The sequence below is a fragment of the Ovis aries genome, chromosome 15 (assembly GCF_016772045.2).
Source record: "Ovis aries strain OAR_USU_Benz2616 breed Rambouillet chromosome 15, ARS-UI_Ramb_v3.0, whole genome shotgun sequence".
In the NCBI taxonomy this organism is placed as follows: domain Eukaryota; kingdom Metazoa; phylum Chordata; class Mammalia; order Artiodactyla; family Bovidae; genus Ovis; species Ovis aries.
The window spans coordinates 82,088,625-82,109,238 of NC_056068.1; the positions used below are offsets into that span (position 1 = coordinate 82,088,625).

A 20,614-nucleotide genomic window follows, 5' to 3' on the forward strand; every position below is an offset into this window, starting at 1 on the left:
TCTGTGGTGTCTTTATTGCCCCGCCACACGCGCCACTCCAGCCAACGACACCTACCCTCCCAACGCCTGTGGCCCCTGTTGAACAGCAATGCCCATGTTGTTAATGCCGGTTTCAGACAAGCACATGGCTGAGAAAGGAATTTCGGATTGATTCCAGCCTGGCAAGGTGTCCTGAAACTGCTGCTTTAACCTCCGTGGGACCAGACACTTGAGGGGCAGTCAGGGAAGAGTAGAGACAGCCGTGTCACCAGGCTGGGCCCTGCATCTGGCCAAGGGGCTGTGAAACCTGTTCCACCCGCGACGCTGATGGAAAGAAACGCTTCCAACTTAAGCATGGGTGTTTATTAGAGAGGACCAGGCCCCACCTCTGCTCACAACCGGCGTGCTCCCCACACTGCCTCTCGTTTTGTGGGAGCTTGACTTTGGGGCAACATCTTGTCCTTTTCGGCAGCCGCGTCTCCATTAACTCGGTTCCTTTTCCTCCAGGCTCAGGATAAAATCAAACTCCTCTACCGAAAAGGGCACGAAGAGGAAGAATTAGGTCTGTATCACCTCCTGAATGGGCTTCCCAGGTGGCATCAGTGGTAACGAACCCCCCTGTCAATGTAGGAGGCGTAAGAGACACGGGTTCGATCCCTGGGTCAGGAAGATCCCCTGGAGGAGGGCATGGCAGCCCAGTCCAGTGTTCTTGCCTGGACAATCCCATGGGCAGAGGAGCCTGGGGGGATATGGTCTGTGGAGTCACACGACTCCACTCTGAAGGGAGCAGTCTGGCAGGCATGTCTCAGGTGCAAGGCCAGCAGCCGCTCCCTCGGGAACGGGGAGGGGCTCTGGCTGCAGCCGAGCACAGCATCCTGGGCAGCCCAGGGAGCTCCTCTCGTGTGAGTTACGGGGGGCGGGGACACAGACTCGGCCCTTAACCCTGGTGCTTAGGCTTCGCCAGCGACTACAAGTGAATTCACAGTCGTTCTGGCATGTGGTCCAAAGACAAGGGCCAGCCTTACCTCGGGTCAGGCGCTGGACGGAGAGTCTCTGGTGAGTGAAGAGAGCCATGTTTTTTAACGGGCCGCCAGAGGCTTTGTGTGCTTGGTGATGGGCTCTGAGCTCAGCCAGGGGAATGAAACGCTTCATCATCCGCACAAACTGTACGTCCACCTACAGGGCAGCGGTGCACGGGGCAGAAGGCACGTCCAACTGTGTCAGCTGAGTGTAGGAGGCCCTACGGGCGGGTTGCCCACGCCTGTCCTCCGCCCCAGGGGCAGGGCGGCCTCACTGACGAGCGGGGCTCTGTGCCCTGCCCTAGAGACCCCCAGAGCCTCCACCCTCTGTCCACCCGTGAGCTGGGAAAAAGAGTAACTTCACCATGGACCACTTGGGGTTGTCTTCTTTGCTGGATGAATCATAGTGGGGATTGTTTTTCTCAAACTGCGTGTGGTCCGGGTAAGCCTCCTTCACAATCTGAAATCAGATCCAAGTCTCTGGTCGTCTGTCCAGTCAGCTCCACAGCCAGACTTCAGTCTGAGTCCAGCTCCCATTTCTTGGCCTACACGGTCTCGCCCTGTCTGTCTGCCGCAGAGCCAGCGAGGGTTCAGACGTGGGGACACTGCAGTCTGAGACAACCCTGACGGTGGGCTCCCAACCAAGCAGAGCTCGCTGCTGGCACCGGTTTCCCCACCCACAGCCACGTGTCCGCTGGCTGCTGGCCCGCCTGAGTGCAAGGCCACGGCGTGGACCACGAGAAGCCTGTGCCCGTGGGGCCTGGGACGCAGGCCCGCCTAGCTGTAGGCCTGCCACGCACTCCTGACCGGGGCAGGGGGGCGCGGATGACCCGCCTAGGCTGTGTCCCCAGACCCACATGAAGGGAGCCGGCTCAGCCTGGATGCCCCACCTTCACGAGGCCCGCGATGCCCGGCGCTCTGCAGTTGCTGTGGTAGAAGAAGGCCTCCTCGTCCAGCCTCATGGCCCTCAGGAAGTTCCGGGCCTGTGGCAGCAGACAAGGAAAGCGCTGTCCTCCCACTGGCGGGAAGCACCAGCCGGCGGAAATCGAGTCTGCCTTTGTCAGCTGAGACTCCTTACTGCAGCTTCCCCCCGCTTCAGTTCCATCCTTGCCTTTTGCCCCGAGGTGTATCAGGACACTGGCTGGAACACAGGCAGTTTCAAAACTGCAGGCAGCCAGAGGAATTCAGGTACTTACTGTGTATCTTCAGGTTTGGGTTCAGGGAAAAAGCACCCTTGGCCAAGACAGCTTCATTCCTGAGTAGATCAGAGGGGAGCAGGCTTCTCCCCCCAAGCCTCACGGCCCCGCCAGCCCGCCTACCTGGTAGTTGCGCACACCATCCCAGCACGTCGTCTGCCTGGGCTGTGCCTGGAGATCCTCGATGCTGAACTGGGCCAGAAACAGGGTCATTCGGTAAACTCTCCTGGGCCGGCTGGTCAGCACGCATGGAAGCAGACTCGTTCCTCCCCGATTAGTGTGAACACTGCCAGCAGCAGGGCCCAGGGGCCTCTGGGATAGGACCCCACAGAGCCGCACATGCCAGGCACGCAGGGGGCAGCCTTGTGCCACCCTGTCATCGCTCAGTCCAGAGGATCAGGGGGGTGGTTAATGAGTCTGCTAATCCGGTTCTCTCTATTATTAAAATACTATATATCCCTTCTATAGCATCTCCAACTGTGTTGTCTCTGGGCTGTCGTGAGGACTGGGTCACACTCACCCCCTGCTTACCGGCTGTTGGCAGGGAGATACCTAAGGGCACGGTGGGTGGCCAGAGAAAGGCAGCCAAGGCCGTGCGTGGCCTGGCTTGGGGCTGGGGGACCAGCCCTTGGGCCGCATCCGCCCATGCCTGACTCGCAGACAGGTTCACTGGAACACAGTCAGGTGGCCTAAGGCCAGTTTCGTTGTTACTGTTTATCTCGCAGGGGCATACAACTGACTGACAACGTGGTGAGTTTCAGGAGGACAGCGAAGGGACTCAGCCATAGGACCACATGAATCCATTCTCCCCCAAACGCCCCTCCCATGCAGGCCACGCCTAGTGAGGACAGCTGCGCTGCAGGCATGACCACCTGGCCCTTTAGAGAGAAGGTGGAGGCTCACAGAGCAGACAGCAGTAAACCCTGCTGGTCCCACTCCATACACCTCCCTGCTCCTCAAAGGCAAGACGTGGGCGATGGGCCCCGTGGTGTCCCCTGTGCACCACGGAGACGGGCGCGGGACCTCACCTTCACATCCACGCCTTTCTCCAGTCGACTTTCTGGCTCTGACTTCATCAGCCAGTAGCTGCCGAGAGCCTCCCCGCCGTCTTCAGAGGCTGGAGTCCTCTGGAGGCTGGAGCTCTCCACTTGGGCTGATGCCCCCCCTAGGTTTTTAGTTTTGGAGCGTTTTCCTTCTGGCCCCTTCATGTCTGCAACAGAAGCAAAAAGAAGGTAACTTTCTTACCTGCTGAGAAAGTTCTGATGCAGGAAAAACAGCTGCTCTGGAGTCAGAGCTTCCCAGGTGGCGCTAGTGAGAAAGAACCCACCTGCCAACATAGGAAACAGATATGGGGTTCAGTCCCCAGGGTTGGGAAGATCCCCTGGAGGAGGGTGTGGCAACCCACTCGAGTATCCTTGCCTGGAGAATCCCATGGACAGAGGAGCCTGGCGGGCTGCAGTCCTTGGGGTCACAGAGTCTGAAGCGGCTAAGCAACTGAGTACAAGCACAATACAGTGGGCCAAGGCGGTGCCTGGCGTTATCATCAGTGTTCAGGAACGTGAGCTTCCATGTCACCTCAGACTCCTTCCTTGCTCACTGTGCTCTGAGCCTGCCTCCTTTCCACTCCTTGAAGGTGCTCAGAGAAGCTGGATAAAAACGCCACTGAGGAGTTTGCAGACATGGATGAGACTGAGTTTTGCCCTCCAGTGAAGGAAATGTGCCTGAAGCAGAATGGGTACCTGGTATCTAAGAGCTGCTAAGTTGTTACCTGTGCTCCGTGGTCACGCTCAACCTACAGCAGTCAGTCCACACCATCCACCTGGAGGGTATGCGCCAGATTGTACGCCAGCCTGCCACGCCGGCCTGAACCCACCTGACGCTCCTGCACGGCCTCTGGACTAAGTGGAAGCTCCCATGTGAGCCAGCCTGACGGCCCTCTAATACGCGGCACCCTCCTGCTGTGCCGGTGGTCCCCCTGGACAGTGATCGGGACACTAAACACCGCGTGCGCTGACACTCAACAACCCGCAACCCTCCCCGTCTCCCGGAAGCACTCCCTCCGCCTCTGAGCGCTCGGAGTGGGGGCCGCGAGCGCCAGCCCTCGTCCCAGCGCCTTCCCCGACAGTCAGCGCTCGGACGGACGAGCGGCAGAGATGGCCCCAGCACAGGAGCCTGGGGGCGGCTCGGGCCCCGGACCACAGAACCAGCCTCCCGGCCTCTCCCCGCGCGCGCGCGGAGCGGCCCGGCGCGCTCACCCTGCCCCGCCGGCCTCCTCCGGGCTCGCGGCATGCTGTCCCGCGGGTCGGGATGGCCGCAGCCTCGGGCGCTCGCTGGACGCCCCCGCGGGGACCCGCGAAGCCCCCGGCGCTCTCCTCTCTCAGTCCGCGCCGCGCGCTCCGGCCCGGCCCCGCGACCCCGGCCCGGCCCCGCGACCCCGGCCGGCGCCCCGCGGCGCTCTCCGGGCTTGGCACGCGCGCCGCGGCCGCGCGGGCCTCTGGGAATTAGAGTCCCGGCTCCTCCCGCAGGCGCCCCCAGCGCGCCTCGGGGCCGCCGCGCGCACTGCGGCTCCCGACGTGCAGTGCGGCGCGGCCCCCGCGGCGCGGTCGCGGGCGCTCAGAGCGCGGCCGGAGCTGCTGGGAGAGGAGCGCGCGGCGGCGATGCTTCGCGGAGGCCGCCAGCGTGTCGCGGCGCTACTGAGGGGGCTGCGCCGCGGGCCCCGGGGCCCCGCCGACAGCGTCCGGCGGGGCGTGGTCTCCTGCATCGACCGTAAGGCCCGCCGGGGGTGGGCTCCGTCCAGCTAGCCGGCCAGGCCGCCCCCGGCCCCGCGTCGGCGCGTGCGGAGCCCGGGGGCGCGCGGGCGGGCGGGGGCCCTCGGCGGCCGCCGCCGGTCCATCCCGGCGGTTTGCGGTGGGGGACCGGCGAGGCGGCCGGGGGCCGAGGTTCCCTTCTCCCCCAGCGCTCGGAGCTGCCTTGTTACCTCTGCTTGCTGATAAGGGCGAGCTTCGCCGCGGGGACTCGTGAGCTTTGCTGCTGCTGCTAAGTCGCTTCAGTCGTGTCCGACTCTGTGCGACCCCATGGACTGCAGCCTACCAGGTTCCTCCGTCCATGGGATTTTCCAGGCACAAGTACTGGAGTGGGTTGCCATTGCCTTCTCCTGTAACTGCATAGTGATACACCACTTCAGCTTACTGCTGTGGGGGGAAAACACCGTTTAATGAGACATGAAGACAAAGCACCGACCCGACTAAGGGCACACACGCTGTGGACCACAGCACTGCCGTGACCAGAGCGAGTGGGGGACGGGGGAGGGGAGATGGATGGGTGAACTACAGCCCCGGGGGCGGGGGAGGGGGCGGGGGCTCTGGTGTGACGATGACTAAGCAGACAACGGGAGGAGGCAGGAAATCTAAACCAATGATGAAAGCAGACACACCGTCGGAGAACTCCAACAGCAAGGAGAACACACAGAACTGTTCCTTAACAAATACTCGGAAAGAAAACAGGCATGAAACCACAGAGAAATCGTCGAAGAATTCAGAATATCAACTAATTAGCCAGTGATGCAAACTATAAAAACTGTGGCAGAAGACCACAAAAGGGACTAGTTGCTTCCCAGGCCGCTAAAGTGATTCACGGTTAATTTAACTCTAAGCTAACGAGGCAGCTAACATGAAATGGGTGTTCACAGAAAAAAGAGGTGATACAAGTCCAGTTACAAAGCAGAGTGTTGTACACGTGATTCCATGGGGGTAAATAGTGCACTCAGAAAACCCAAACTGAACAGGCGAGAAAGCTGGAACATGTGCTTTAGAGCCGCACGCTCTCACCAAAAGCCCTAGGTCGTCATCCCAGTTTTAGGCTCGGAAAAGTGAGGCAGCCCGAAGTCTGCCCTGGGGCCCCGGGGCCCTGGGCTTTTAACCTGGTTCCACACGCAGAGCTGGCCTGAGCGCACGGCCAGGTCCGTCAGCAGGCAGACCAGTGTGGATCCTCGGTTTTGTTCCCACCGCATGCATGCCCTGCACCCTGCAGGAGGCAGCCCCAATGGAAAATGTGCTGCACAGCTTTCCCACACCATGAGAGCTGCCTGTGGTTACTTTCACGAAGCTATCTGCTCCCTGAGAACAGAAACTTCCCTGCAGCTGCTGTGCCCAGCACATTGCTGTTATTAATCATAAACTTAAGTCCTAAAGGTAGTGAGGATGTGCAAAGCCTGCTGCTGGTTGTGATAGGTAAACAAACCTCCGGTGATCCAAGACTCGCTCATATAAATTACGTAACATCTATGGTTATAAAACAGCTGTTGAAACTCCTGCAGAGAAGTAACTTGTAGCAAGTGGGAAACTACCAGAGCTTATAGACCTGAGTGGAGTGTCTCCTAGCAAGTAATTTCCATGCGAGTCACCGAGCGGGATTTCCCTGGTAAAGAGGCGGTAAAGAGCCTGCCTGCAGCGCAGCAGAACTTCCCTGGGTCTGGAAGGTCCCCTGGAGGGGGAACCAGTGTTCTTGCCTGGAGAATCCCATGGAGACAGAAAAGCCTGGCAGGCTACAGTCTTTGGGGTTGCAAAGAATCGGACACGACTGGACACACACCCACCACGGAGTCGGGGAGACCTAGGCCGACTAGGGGGTAACTGTAACCCTGTGATGCTGTCGAAAAAGAAAAACACTTTTCTTTTGAAATCTTTCTTTTAAAAAATCTAAAGTAAATGGCACTTGTAAGCAAATAGAGCAGCTTTTGAGTGCCTCAGCTCGATGTCTAGAGTTCAAGGACACTAAGGAATAGGGCAGTTTTCTCTCCAGTGTCTTAAAGCACCTTCACAGGGTGCCACCCCATCCTTGCGCTTAGAATTTGGTAAGCAGGATCACCTTTGTTGGTTGGCAGCAAATAGGTTAAATAATACTTCCTGTGGCTGGAGGTGCAGCTTCAGCAAATGAGCTGCTTTATCAGCTTTTGAAAGAAGCTTCAGTGAAATGAAGTTGTCCCTTCAGCGTGTCACTCTGCATATTCTGATATCAAGGTAACGGGAGCGATCAACACGCTTCTCATCGTTTCTTGGTGCATTTTAATGTGAAAAGTAATTTTTAAGAGGGTTCTCATTTTCCTTATGTATCATTTTACAGATAAAGAAACCTGCTTAGGGTCTAGTGCAGCCCTCTCATTTTACGGTGGGGGACCTGAGGCTGAGAGAGGAGCCTTCCCTCCTGAAAGCTGTGTAATTAATAGTTGCAGACCCAGAGCTTGAGCGCCTGGTTGCTCGCCCATTGCAGTTTGCTGCGGCTTCCCACATGCTCTCTCAGCGCCAGGATTCTCCGGACTGTTGAGAGCTGGTGAGGTGTGGACTTTGGATGCATTCAGAGATACCTGTGTTCGGTTGTTCAGCCTCTTATTTACCCTTGAACTACTGTACAGTCAAGGTTTTCCTCCTCTAATGTGGGTCTTGTTCTCTTTAGCTCTACTGCTTCTGTGTGTGTGTGTCTTTGTGTGTATGTGCTGGCTTCTTGAACTCTGCCAGTAGCTCCAGCAAGCTTCATGTGGCCTGGTTTTTGTTGTGTTTTATTTGCTCATGTTTTCTGGAAACTGGGGTACTTATACTCAGTAACCATGCTTTCTTGTGTGTTACTTACTTTTTAACTTGACTCTTTGCTTGTTTACCCCAAGCAGTGGAGTTGTTCTTGTTGCTCAGTCGTGTCTGGCTCTTTGCAACCCCATGGACTGCAGCATGCCAGGCCTCCCTGTCCACCACCAACTCCCGGAGCTTGCTCAAACTCACGTCCATCGAGTCAGCGATGCCATCCAACCATCTCATCCTCTGTCGTCCCCTTCTCCTCCCGCCCTCAATGTTTCCCAGCATCAAGGTCTTTTCTAATGAGTCGGCTCTTCGCATCAGGTGGCCAAAGTTTGGGAGCTCCTTTTGTTGGCATTCCATTCTCCAGAATTGACTGTTACTGATCTTAAATGAACACGGGACCGTGCTGTGTGTATGCAGGCACCCTCAGAGCCGCTGTAGGTTTGGGTCACTGCAGTAAAGCAGATACTGCAGTGACGGGTTTGCTTGCCCAGTGCTTGTGAAGGCTATAGTCACACTTCACTGTAGTCTGTGACGCGTGCAGCAGCATCGGGCCTAAGGAAACAACGTCCACACCTTAATTTAAAAACACTGCATTACAAACAGAAAACAAGGCTAATCATCAGTTGACAATGCAGGGTCGCCTCAGGCCTTTGATTGGGTAAAAAAACAGGTTCTGCAGAGTGAAATGAAGGACAGAAAGACCGTGTGTGCCTTCATGTCTGACTTGTATGGACTCGTTCCCTGTTAATTAGCATTGGATGCAGTTTCAATTCAGTTCAGTCGCTCAGTCCTGTCCGAGTCTTTGCGGCAGCACGCCAGGCTTCCCTGTCCATCACCAACCCCCAGAGCTTACTCAAACTCACGTCCATTGAGTCAGTGATACAGTCCAACCATATCATCCTGTCGTCCCCTTCTCCTGCCTTCAGTCTTTCCCAGCATCAGGGTCTTTTCCAATGAGTCAGTTCTTCGCATCAGGAGGCCAAAGTATTGGGGCTTCAGCTTCAGCATCAGTCCTTCCAGTGAACACCCAGGACTGACCTCCTGCAGGAGGGACTGGCTGGCTCTCCTTGCAGTTCAGATGTACTTAGACCTTTTATACCTTGAGCTGCTTGTTTGAATCTGTCAGTCCTAATAATAGCATCTGTAAACGTGTTGAGCTGTTGCTCAGACTGAAGTTCTGTAGCCCACATACACTCAAGTGTTTGTTTCCTTAGCGCTTACGACATCCTATCCCAGCACTGCCCCGTGGTAGACCTTCGGTCCGAATTCTTTTGTGAGTGGAAACTGGCCCAAGTCCTGAGTAAGGAACCCTGAATTGTTCCTCCCTAACCGTATTTCTGAGAGCACCACCCAGTGTAGTTTCTGCCTTGGACTTCTGAAGGTGAGGCCACCTTTAACCCTCACAATTCCCATCTTACCGACAGTCCGGGTGGGGACACACAGCTCTCCTGGCTCACAGGCAGCTGCTCCCGAGGCCTGGGCTCGCCCGGGTTCTCTGAGAGGATGGCTGCGGGGCAGTCGGGTGCTGAAGGGGGTTGTCCCCTGAGACTCCACGCCTCCCGTGCTCTGTACCGTCACCCCCAGGACCTTGTTTAACGTGAAAGGACAGAGCCTTAGGAGGCCACATAGAGCCCACACCTTCCACTTTGCCCTTGACATTTTCACAGCCACCACTGTGCCTCCTGCAGTAAGAGACACTCCTTGATGCTTCTTAGCACATCTGAGGCAAGGGGTCCTTTTCAAGGGGCGGCACAAAGAAAGCCAAGGAGAGATGAATGGGATCTGCCCTGTGCGGGCTGCTGCCCGTGCTGTGGCGCAGCTCCCGGGAGTCGCGGTCCTGCCCTCTGCATCCTCTGCACTGTTCCCAGCAGGCTGTGGTCTTCTCACGGGAGCTCTGCTTAGGTTCTTTCCTCTTAGCTTCCGGCCTGCCCAGAGCAGAATGTCTGTCACCTTGCAAAATGGGGAAACGATAAGTGTTTGAGGCACGGGACTGACTAATGGGCCTGTTGCTGGGTTTGACAGTTCAGTCCTGTCCTGCATTCACCCTGTGCAGTGTTTGGTGGTAAACGAAGTACGTAGAAAAAGAACAGTGTTCACGTCATTCGGAGAACTGGCTGTTCAGAGAAAAGCTGCAGAGTACTGACACTGAACTGGGTGGTCAGTGTGTCAGGCTGATGCAGGGGTCTCTCCTAAAGACTGTCACCTGTCATGAGATGCTGGAGTAGTATTGTCTCTTTCAAAATGTTTATGGTTCTAGAAAAACTTATCCTGATGAAACTGGACTGATGGTATCGCTCAGTCAGTTCCTTAGCTTTTAAGTAGCTTACAGCTGGAAGTGAAGGAATTACCCAAAGCACTAATAGTCGGGAAAGAGAACACTCTAAAATTTCTGAATGTGTTTGGCGAAAACAGATTTAGAAGGCCCTTAGCCTTGTTTGCAGCGCTGGAAGACTCAGGATCCGTGTTATCAAATGCACAGCTTTGCTGCAGGACCTTTATCCTCAGTTTGGAAAGTAAGCCAGAGTACACCTATTTTCGTTTCCTGATTGAGCTTTTAAAATGACTCTGTTGATGCATATAGACAAATAGGCACAGATTCCAATACAGAAAAGGTGGGGCACCCTAAAGAGAAAAAAAACGTTTTACCATAATATGAGGGTCAGTGTGTGTTAATTATTCTTTTAATGTGGTTTTACGAGGAGGAAAAGAGAAAGATGCGTAATGGAAGAAATAGTAACGGGGTGAAAAAAGTCGGCTAGTGTGCTTGGGAGTGCCGAAGGGAGGCGCGGGTTCACGGGGGCGCGCAGCGGAGCTCCATGTGGGGTTGCTCTCGAAGTCGTCTGCCCGCCACGCTGCAAGGGGCTTCTAGCCTGCTGTCCTCTCCCCTGAGCCTCGACCCGGTTCTGAGTAAATGCTGCCTTGCCCACAGCTTCCATGGGACTAAATGAAGAGCAGAAAGAGTTCCAGAAAGTGGCCTTCAACTTCGCTGCCCGGGAGATGGCGCCGCACATGGCAGAGTGGGACCAGAAGGTGCGGGTGTCCAGCTGCGCGGTGCCTCCCGCCGTGAGCCCGCCTCCTCCCAAGCACCCAGCTTGCGCAGTTTGTTCTGCTCTGAAAACTCACAGCAAATGCGAGTTCCTGTAGGGGCGCAAGTCCTCCCGCAGATGCCGCTGCTTTAATTCGTAGATGAAAATTAAGATTTGGGCACTCTTAAAACCCAGGCAGTACTGGAATGATAAAAAGAAACTTGGGTGCCAGAGAGCAGTCCTCGTAGGGTGCGTTTTAACTGGTGCCACTGTGTGGGAGACAAAAGCGGCGCTGAGTCGTGGGGCTCCGTCCCCTCCTGGGTGCACACTCTGGGTCCCTCCTCACGCCCCCTGGAGAGAAGCCCGCCTGTGAGTCCCTCTCCGATGACCCTGCCCTTTTCTCCACAGGAGCTGTTCCCTGTGGACACGATGCGGAAGGCAGCGCAGCTGGGCTTCGGGGGGGTGTACGTTCGGACAGATGTCGGAGGGGCAGGCCTCTCGCGGCTGGACACCTCCGTCATCTTTGAAGCCTTGGCCACGGGCTGCACCAGCACCACGGCCTACATGAGCATCCACAAGTGAGTGCCAGCCTGGCAGGCGCAGCGCGTGCTCGCGTGGGTCGGCGGGCACCTTCTGTGTGGATGGGAGAGGGTTTCGCTGTGTAGGTTGCCTGCCCCCGAGGAGCCAGACTGTTAGCAGTTCACATGAGGTCTGCGGCTGCCTCTTGCGCTCGAATCTGTCATCTTGTGTTGCTTAGAGAATGCCGGCCGTCTCCCAAATGCCAGCTGCCCTGGTTCCAGACAAGAGTTCTGCATTAGGGAAGGGCCTCGCTTCCCTTTTCCTCAACCCAGAGATGAAGCCTCCACTAATTTGGGAGAGTACATAGGACAGCTTGATTTTCAGGGAGCTCAGTTAACCTAACCAGAGATAGTGTGGCCAGCGCCCAGGTGACCTTGGCTCTGGGCCCCTCTGGGTGCTGTGCTCCCGGACTGTGTGCTACTCCAGGCCTTTGCTTGAAAGTGCGCCTCCTCAGCTGTGGCTCCTCCCCGCCGCGCTCTTGTGCTCTGCTCTCCTCCGCATGTGCCCTCCCCCTCAGGCTGCCTTTCCCTTCTGCCTGTCTCTGCCCTGGCCTCTGGGTGTGCTCAGCATGTGTGTTTGGATGATCGACCGGTTTGGGAGCGAGGAGCAGCGGCACCGGCTGTGCCCGCCCCTTTGTGCCATGGAGAAGTTCGCCTCCTACTGCCTCACCGAGCCAGGTGGGTGTGCACGCGGCCAGTGGGCCTGCGGCGCCTCGGCCGGCCGCCCGCCCCAGGCTTGTGTCTCCATGCCCACCACAAGCTCGCGGGTCACAAGGCTCAGGGTTTCCTGGAGCGGGAGTGTGGAGGGGGAGCGGGGGTAATCTCCCTGAGCACAGAGCGCTTCTCCAGGCCTGGATCGAAGGCACCTGTCTTTAGGGTCGGTCTCTCAGGAGCTGGGGCCTCGCGGGGGCTCCCTCCCCTCCCCAGCACCCCCGCCTCTCAGCTCCCCTTCCTCCCGCCTTAGGGAGTGGGAGCGATGCTGCTTCCCTCGTGACCTCTGCCATGCGACAACACGATCATTACATCCTCAATGGCTCCAAGGTACGCGGCTGGCCGCAGCCCCCCCAGGCAGGGTGGCAGCCCTCCCCCTCGCCGCCCACCGGGCCTGGCCCGCGTGTTTGCAGGTGAACCGTGGCCTATTTCCCTGTGCTCGCTGTCGCCATTTCTCTCCAGTCTGAGCCCAGTTAGGCCCGTCCTGGGACCTCGTCCCGCTGCCCCTCACCTCCCACTGCCCCATCACCGAGGCACCCGCTGTCTTCCCGCTGCGACCCCGCAGGCCTTCATCAGTGGCGGCGGCGAAGCTGACGTCTATGTAGTCATGTGCCGCACAGGAGGGCCGGGCCCCAGAGGCATCTCCTGTGTAGTGGTGGAGAAGGGGACCCCCGGCCTCAGCTTTGGCAAGAAGGAGAAAAAGGTGAGTGCGGTTGGACAGGGAGCATCTGGCGGGAGCCCCGCCCCAGCTCAGCAAGTGGCCCACCCTGGCGCGGGCCTTGCAGGCTTTTTCGTCAGTGAGGCTTTAGACAGCCAGGGAGCAGGGGTGGGCCTCGCTGCGTCGTGTGGCACGCGTTCGCCAGTGGCTTACGTCAACAGATGGATTTCTCCACTGGCTCCTGCGGCCACTTCTGGCCTGTATTTCTTACTTCCCATCTCTCCGCCCACTTGTTAGCCGGGAAGAAACTCTGAGACAGGAGACCAGAGGTCTCAGGAGTGAAATGCTTTCGGCCCACTTTCCTTCTTTAGCTCAGCAAAGCTCACTGGAGGTAACCATGGGTCCCTCAGTAACGTAAGAGGAGGGTGTTTCCCTGGGCCTCGAGAAGACGTCTCCAGGATGGACAGATCCCACAGCCAGGCCGTGAGCCACAGACCTGTGGTTACGTCCCTGCCCCTGGTCCTGAGCTGGGGTCTGCTCAGGTGGGCTGGCCCGGTGAGTCCTCAGCTCCAGCAGGCGCCCTTAGAGTCGGGCCCGGGTAGCAGTCTGCGAGGAGATGGCCCCACGTCTGCCTCTCACCACTTCTACTGGCTCCCCAGGCCCCCAGGCTGCTCCGTGCCGTCCCTGATCCTGACCCTCTGCAGCTGCCAGGGCCTGAGAGGCTCCGCGCCCCTCTCGTGCAGCAAAGCCGGACCCTCTCAGCACTGGGTGTGCAAAGCCTTATGCTCGTGCCTGCCTGTGCTTGTAAGACACGTGCCTTCTTACCTTTGTAAACGCTGAGCTGTGTGCACGTGGCTTGGGAGACGGACTGACACGGAGTCTGACACGTTGTATTACAGAACCAGGTTATACTGATTCTGGTGTTTCTGCTCATAAAGCTAGTGTTGGCTGATTCAACATTTTCGTATTTCTGGTATCTGTTGGCAGTATTACAAAATCTAGCTAGCTTGGAAAAAAATTGTAAATAAATTCCTTATACAAAAAGTTTCTCTTTTTCTCCTTATGCTCTGTCTCCTCTCACTTTCAAGCATACATTATTTTCTTCTTTTGCTTTTTGGTTTTCTTCTTGATGATTAGTTGTGCTTTGCATCTCTCTTGACAAATGGGAAATTCAGAGGGCCAGACCGGACGCACCAGGCTGGGCTGTAGGGCCGCCTGTGAGCAGCAGGCAGGTCAGCCTGAGGGAGGGGAGCAAGCCAGGGTGTGACGCGGGCGGAAGAGAGCTGCATGGTGTAGGGACAGCCAAAGAAAGGTGTTACTTGATGCAATCTGCCAGGTCAGGAGCCAGCTGCCAGCCAGCCCTGAGGAGGGATCTGGGCAGAGGCCACAGTGGTTGCAAAGAGCCTGATGTGGAAACAAGGCTAGTGTGTTAGAAGCAGCCAGAATTTCTCAGTGTGGCTAGAGGGTCATGAGCAGAGGGCTCCATGTGGGGTGAGGTCAGAGAGCTTGCAGGCCAGGCGAGGGGTCACCTGCTGACCCCCTTGCTTGATCTGGCTGCTCTAGTGGCCTGAGCAGCTGGCTTTCTCCCCAACTCGTCTTTCCTGCAAGCACATGCTTCCATTTGGTGTACTGAGCACCTTCTGTAGCTGAGAACTTGAAACAGAAAAGGAGTGTGGAATGGCTTTAGCTTGGATTTAGATGTCAAAGATTTTGTACGGGTAGCGGGGAGGACTCCTCGATGGCAGTGGGAAGGTGGTCTTTCGAATGAAAGACAGACAGACAGGAAGGGACTCCCTCTTCTGGGCTGGGACCAGGGAATATCTTTCTGGCTGCAGCTTCTCAGGGACTCTAGGCGGTGAGGAGCCGGTCTCTTCCCTGGGGAGGAGGGAGACGTTTTCACTGGAAGGGGCTGGGAGGTGGTGGCCACGTATCTGTGGTTCTCTTACAACTCAGTGTTAAGGTCGCCTGAGCTGCCCCAGCCAGGGGTGTGTGTCCTGGATGGGAGGTGAGTATCCAGGGAGACCCACGGCCAGGGTGGGAGGGTTCAGACTTGGGGTCTGGAAGACAAGATGCCAGGGCCGGCCCTGCTGACCAGAGGGGCCTTGGGAGGCTCCACGGGGAGGTGAGGGTCGGGGGGTGTTCCCAGGGAGGGCCAGAGGCAGCAGAAGTGCGGTGCGGGAAGCCCCAAAGGGGGCGGGATAGGGGAGAGGGCTCAGGGGAGGGCGCGGGTGAGGAACAGGAGAGGGGCTGAGCCAGGGTTGGACAGAGGCCTCAGGGGAAAGGCCATGCATGGGCGGGGGCCGCTTCCCAGGCAGGGCGCCCTGAAGGGAGCGGTGCGGGGAGGGCTGCAGGCCCCTGGGCCGGGGGCTCAACTGGCCCTGTGTCCGCAGGCTCTGACAGCGTGGGTCTCCTGGAGCGGAGAGGAAGGAGGCCAGTCTGTCTGTGGGGCCCCTAAATCTGGCTCTCCATGAGGACGGGGGCTCTGCCGGCCTCCCGGTGAAGCTGCCCCTGGGGACACCGTGGCCCCAGAAGGCACGCGGGCCGCCAGCAGGCTAGTTACAGGGCATGGGCTGCGTCCTAGGGGTGGAAAACTCCCTGGGCTCGAGACTGACACGGCGAGGGGTGTCCTGCTAAACCAGCTCCCTAGGCAAAGCAGAGGCCAGGAAGTCCTCCCGTGCGGCCTTCGACGGCGTCTGTGGTGTGAATACTCCCACTTCCGGTCGCCGGCGTGGCGTGGCGTGACGTCGCCGGCGTGGCGTGGCGTGGCGTGGCGTCGCCGGCGTGGCGTGGCGGGACGTCGCCGGCGTGGCGTGGCGTGGCGTCGCCGGCGTGGCGTGGCGGGGCGTCGCCGGCGTGGCGTGGCGGGGCGTCGCCGGCGTGGCGTGGCGTGGCGTGGCGGGACGTCGCCGGCGTGGCGTGGCGTCGCCGGCCCGCTGGGGCAAGGGGTGTGACCGGCTCCCGCGCTGGGGAGCCCGTCCCGCCCCCGGTTGCTGTGGTGAGCAGCTGGTCGGAAGTAGGTGTCCTCGGTATGCTCGACCGTTGTGCTGAAAGGGAAGTCTGTCAGCGCTGACGTTCGGAAGCGTGGCCTTCCTGTTCCTCCGCAGCGGAGTTCTCGGGAGCCTGAGTCCCGGGACGCTGGAGCGCCCGTCTCGGGCCCGCGTGCACCGCAGGCGCCGCGCTGCGTGGTGACTGCCGGGCCGCCACTCAGCCCCTGCTTTTCGCCAGGTGGGGTGGAACTCGCAGCCGACCCGAGCAGTGATCTTTGAAGACTGTGCCGTCCCGGTGGCCAACAGGATCGGGGACGAGGGCCAGGGCTTCCTCATCGCCATGAAGGGCCTGAACGGCGGGAGGATCAATGTCGGTGAGCACCGCGGGGGCGGGCGGCGGGCGGCGGGCGGCGGGCGCGGGGCCCTCAGCTCACGGGCCGCCTTGGTGCCCTCCCCCCCAGCCTCCTGCTCCCTGGGCGCCGCTCACGCCTCGGTCGTCCTCGCTCGAGACCACCTCAAGGTCCGGAAGCAGTTTGGAGAGCCTCTGGCCAACAGCCAGGTAACTCCCGGGTCCCTTCCTTGGCTCTGGGCTCCAGAACGTCTTCTGGAGCAGTGGGGCCCTAACGCCCCTGCTGGTTCTGCCCTCATTGCGGCCAGAGCTTGTGCTTTCTTTCTGTCCGGTTTATGATAGTTTTGTTTGTAGTCGCAGGAAGATTCGTGATGTATGACATGGCAAGAGAAACATGATAGTTTAGGAGCATGTGCTGTTTTGTTTATGAGATACGCAGGTACGTGTAAACACTAATAACACGTTTTCAAAGATACCTCTGAAAATGCAAAAAGTAGTTATTTCAGGGGAGTGGGATTGGAGTGATTGCTTGTGACCCAGATTTTCATTCTTTTTTCTTCATTGAGGTGACGCTGGTTTACAGCATCGTTAAAGTTTCCTGCATACATTATAATTGGGCTTCTTGTCCACTATAGCGAGCTCACCACCAGAAGTCTGATTCCGTCCAGCGCCGTTCAGCTGACCCTCTTTACAAACATTCCATCCTCCCGCCCTCTTCCTCTGGTAACCCCGTCTGTTCTCTGTAACTGTGAGGTGGTTTTGTGTTTTCATTTACTGTGTGGTGTTTAGATTCTTCGTGTGAGTGAAGTCATCTGGTATTTGTCTCTTTTGTCTGACTTCATTTAATGTAACACTCTAGGTCCATCCATGTTGTCACAAATGGCAGAATTCCATTCTTTTATGGCTAAGTCGTAGTCCATCGAATACATATATTCCATCTTCTTTGTCCTTTTCTCTTGTGGACACTTAGGTTGCTTCCATGTCTTAGCTGTTGCAAATAGTGCTGCAGTGAACTTAAGGACGCATGTATCTTTTTGAATTAGTGTTTTCGTATTTTTTGGAAAAAATACCGTAAGTGGAATCGCTGCATCGTGAGATAGCTCTGTTCAGCTCTTAGCTTGTTGGGGTCCCTTCGTAGGTTATGGTCTTTTTTCTGACTGACTTTAAGATTCTTTGTTTCTGACGTTGGACAGGTTTAATTGATGTCTGGGAGACAGTCTGTTTGCCTTGAGGTAATCAGGTCGTCTCTTAGCCTTGTGGACATGTAGATCCAGTTCCTTCCCCAGATTCGGGACATTCTCAGCTCTTCCGTGAACGAGCTCTGTACCCCTGTCCCCCGTCTTCTCCTCCTGGGATGCTTGCCATCCTTGCGCTGCCCTTCCTGATGGAGTGGGATAGCTCTGGTAGGGTTGATTTTGTTTCAGTCCTAGCGCTCCTCTTCTCCCTGAGTCATTCCCAGGGTCCTGTCTTCAGGCGCTCTAATTGTACGGTCTGCTGTATTTCCATAGCTCTCTAATGCATTCTCCATCGCGTTTATTGAGTTCTTCAGCTCCAGGGTTTTGGTTTGATTCTTTCTTGGAATGTCAGTGTTCTTGGCAAAATATTCCATCTGTGCATTACTTTTATCCCTGAGTTATCTCATAGCTCATTGAATTTCCTCATGATGGCTCTTTTGAATTCTCCACCAGTTAGAGCCAGTATCCATGACTGGTTTGGTTTGTGATATCCTGTGTTACTGGTGAGTTACTCCTCTTCAGCTGGCTCATTAGAAGTAGCCACTCCCTTAGATAAAGCTTTTTTCTGCCTGATTCTAACAACCCCACAGGTTGGAAGCTAGAGGCTTTTCTTCTGGTTTCCAGTAGGCAGTTGTGCAGCCCAGGCTTTGGTTTCTCTTGCCTGCATGGCCTCTCCCTGAGGTGTTGCCTGGCGTCCCTGCTGCTCCCTGTGCCCAGGCTTCTGGCTGTGGCTGGTATCCCCCTGGAGGCGCCTGTCTTGTGGGCGCCTCTGCCTTGTCCAGGGTCACCGGGGGTAGCCGAGTGGGGGTGGAGCTGGGCTCTCGAGTGCCTCGCCTGTCTTGACTTGTTGGGTCCTGGGCGCTGCTGTGGGCTCAGCTGCCGGGCCAGGAGCTGAGGTCTGGGGTCTCAGGTCCTCGGGTCCTGCCCCTCCAGGTCCCAGCCCACCACCGTGAGGTGCAGAGGTGTGGGCCACCGGGGCACCCTGGTGTGCTGGGCAGAGGCACCTGTGTGGAGCTGTGGGCGCTTTACTGGCTGTAGGTTGAAGGGGCAGACAGAGGGGGCGTCTCCTTGAGGAGGTGGTGACTGCAGTGCGGCAGGGGAGTGGACCTGGAGCTTCCCAGGCACGTTCTCGGTGGGGCCCGGGGGCCCGTGGCGGCGGCCTATCCTTGGAGGGGCTCCCAGGCCCTGGCAGTGCTGAGCCGTCTGTGAGTGCGCTGCTCCCCCTCTCGCCGCAGTACCTGCAGTTCCAGTTGGCCGAGATGGCGGCCAGGCTGGTGGCCTCGCGGCTGACGGTCCGTGCTGCGGCCACGGCTCTGCAGGAGGAGCGGGAGGACGCGGTGGCTCTGTGCGCCATGGCCAAGCTCTTCGCCACAGACGAATGCTTTGCGGTGAGTGCTGGTGCTCCGGCTCTCCTGGGTGCCCGGGACGTGGTGGGCCTTCTGTTCACCCCTGGGATGCTACTTGAGGCACCAGTTACTCAGGATAGGCCCACGTGGGTGCTTGTGGGGAGGAGCGCCTTCCCGGGACCCGAGGTTCCTCTCCCCCATCTCCCTGCAGATCTGCAACCAAGCCCTGCAGATGCACGGTGGCTATGGCTACCTGAAAGACTACGCCGTCCAGCAGTACGTGCGGGACTCCCGCGTCCACCAGATCCTTGAAGGTAAACGCGCCCCAGATGGTTTCCTCCCTGTCGGAGTGTTCAGCCCGGCATCTGTCCCTGTGCTGCCTGGGCCCTGCCTGCCTTCCTCCCCACTCCTGGCCCCTTTGGAGGGGAGGGCACTGGCCTGGGCATCAGGGAGTTCTGGTCTGTCCGCTCTGAGGTCACCCTCCCCCTGCTCTTGGCCTGTGTCCGTTTTAGTTTTGTTTTTTTGACTGCGCTGGGTCTTGGCTGCTGCACAGCTTTTCTCTGGTCGCAGGAGCAGGGGCTGTTCTTCTCTGCCATGCACCGGCTTCCCATGGCAGCGGCTTCTCTTACTGCAGAGCACGGGCTTCAGTCATTGCCGCACACGAGCTCAGTGGCTGTGGCTCCCGGGCTCTAGAGCGCAGACTTGGCGGCCGTGGCTCCTGGGTTCTAGGGCCCAGGCTCAGTGGCCATGGCTCCCGGGTTCTAGAGCATTTTTTGCATCAGAAAGAATGTAAAAGTGAAGCAAGCAACTCATCTCCTCCCCTCAGCAACTGGCTCCACCCCCTTTCAGGGAAAAGGTTTTTGTTCTTTTAAAATCCAGTTTTCTGATTACCAACGATGTTGGTGTATTTATTGTTGAAAAATTATAAAACACAAAAAAAGGTTAAAAAAATCATTCAGGTTTTGACATCTGAATTAATATTTTGTGTTCCTTTTATATTTTAGACCAAAAATACTTTTTTTGGACTTTTTCTGTGCCTGTAGATGATATTTTTAAAGAACAGAATTATACTACATGTATGTTCTGCTGTTTTATTTGTTTTTTACCTAATAAAAGCATTGTTATCATCCGGAGAGGTTTTTGACAAGTCAATTTTTCCTTCTTCCTAACATCTGTCGAGATGAAAAGCACTGCTGTTTGCATTCCTGGTCAGACTGGTCAGAAAGACTGTTCAGAGCCTCCCTAACCCTGAGGCCCAGCCCGCCCTCTCCCTCTCGCAGGCAGCAACGAAGTGATGCGGATGCTGATCTCGAGGAGCCTGCTGCAGGAGTAGCCCGCCCCAGGCTCCGACAGCAGGTCGGAGGGGATGGCCCGGTGGAGCCACGGTGACTGTCAGGAGGCGCTGAACAGGAGGCTTCCTGCGTGCTGCTTTGGATCTGTCGTGAATCCTCCATCCCTTATTGACTCCTGAACATTCAGGAGTTAAGTGGAGCAGTTGGGTGAGGAATGCATGCATGTCCTCCGTTAGTTTTTCCTTAGGGTGATAAGTGACTATTTACGACCCTCTTCCTTTTTATGAACCATACGGTTAAAAGTGATTATTTACAACCCTCTCTCTTTCATATGGATGACCTCATGTTTCCTTGATAACTTGTAAATTTTGATTTTATCTCTGCTGAAAATAGCAACCTTGTAAGACAGTATAAGTACTCACACAATGTTGAATAAAACACCTTTGCTCCATCAGAACTTTGGTCCCCGTGTCTTTCTCTCTCTCTTTTACTTTCTTATCGTTGACTCTGGGCCACCAGGTTCCAGTCCATTAAAGGACCTCAACAGGTGACGAGTGAGTTGGGCCGCTGGAGGGGCTGACATCTCCACGGCGGCTTCGTGGCATCAGCTGAAGGATGGCTGGGCCCCCAGACTGGAGCTCCCGAGAAGACATGCCAACCAGTCTTCC

General features: G+C 57.0%; 2 protein-coding genes across 10 annotated transcripts; one reads left to right on the forward strand and one right to left on the reverse strand.

The window, feature by feature from the left end:
• Positions 1 to 327: 327 nt before the first annotated feature.
• On the reverse strand, positions 328 to 5,495 carry THYN1 (thymocyte nuclear protein 1). 9 transcript variants are annotated; one of them, XM_060399603.1, is made up of 9 exons: positions 5,435 to 5,495; positions 5,172 to 5,354; positions 3,522 to 4,013; positions 3,223 to 3,404; positions 2,318 to 2,386; positions 1,889 to 1,981; positions 1,363 to 1,458; positions 1,005 to 1,155; positions 328 to 509 (listed from the first exon to the last, which is right to left on the reverse strand). In XM_060399603.1, the coding sequence occupies exons 3-9, from the start codon at positions 3,529 to 3,531 to the stop codon at positions 463 to 465; spliced, it is 648 nt and encodes a 215-aa protein (XP_060255586.1). In that variant the 5' UTR covers positions 3,532 to 4,013; positions 5,172 to 5,354; positions 5,435 to 5,495; the 3' UTR covers positions 328 to 462. The 9 variants fall into 9 exon arrangements, with proteins under 9 accessions (XP_060255586.1, XP_060255589.1, XP_060255585.1 ...); XM_060399606.1 differs by having other exon boundaries at positions 3,963 to 4,013; positions 5,172 to 5,495; XM_060399602.1 differs by having other exon boundaries at positions 5,172 to 5,495.
• Positions 4,794 to 20,403, forward strand: ACAD8 (acyl-CoA dehydrogenase family member 8). The gene is made up of 11 exons (XM_027979829.2): positions 4,794 to 4,960; positions 10,694 to 10,794; positions 11,199 to 11,368; positions 11,937 to 12,046; positions 12,333 to 12,409; positions 12,645 to 12,782; positions 15,963 to 16,098; positions 16,186 to 16,283; positions 18,544 to 18,696; positions 18,866 to 18,968; positions 19,935 to 20,403. The coding sequence occupies exons 1-11, from the start codon at positions 4,852 to 4,854 to the stop codon at positions 19,985 to 19,987; spliced, it is 1,248 nt and encodes a 415-aa protein (XP_027835630.1). The 5' UTR covers positions 4,794 to 4,851; the 3' UTR covers positions 19,988 to 20,403.
• The last annotated feature ends 211 nt before the right edge of the window (positions 20,404 to 20,614 follow it).

What these genes read in the sequence shown, in the direction of transcription:
- THYN1 (XM_027979831.2), bottom strand. Translation starts at nt 4,483, where the DNA reads ATGCCGCGAGCCCGGAGGAGGCCGGCGGGGCAGG. An exon ending in ATGGTGTGCGCAACTACCAG is followed by an intron (nt 1,982 to 2,317) that starts GTAGGCGGGCTG and finishes CTGCTGCCACAG; the next exon opens with GCCCGGAACTTCCTGAGGGC. An exon ending in CGTCCAGCGCCTGACCCGAG is followed by an intron (nt 510 to 1,004) that starts GTAAGGCTGGCC and finishes CCTTTTCGGTAG; the next exon opens with AGGAGTTTGATTTTATCCTG.
- ACAD8 (XM_027979829.2), top strand. Translation starts at nt 4,852, where the DNA reads ATGCTTCGCGGAGGCCGCCAGCGTGTCGCGGCGCTACTGAGGGGGCTG. An exon ending in AGCCTCTGGCCAACAGCCAG is followed by an intron (nt 16,284 to 18,543) that starts GTAACTCCCGGG and finishes CTCTCGCCGCAG; the next exon opens with TACCTGCAGTTCCAGTTGGC. An exon ending in CCACAGACGAATGCTTTGCG is followed by an intron (nt 18,697 to 18,865) that starts GTGAGTGCTGGT and finishes ATCTCCCTGCAG; the next exon opens with ATCTGCAACCAAGCCCTGCA.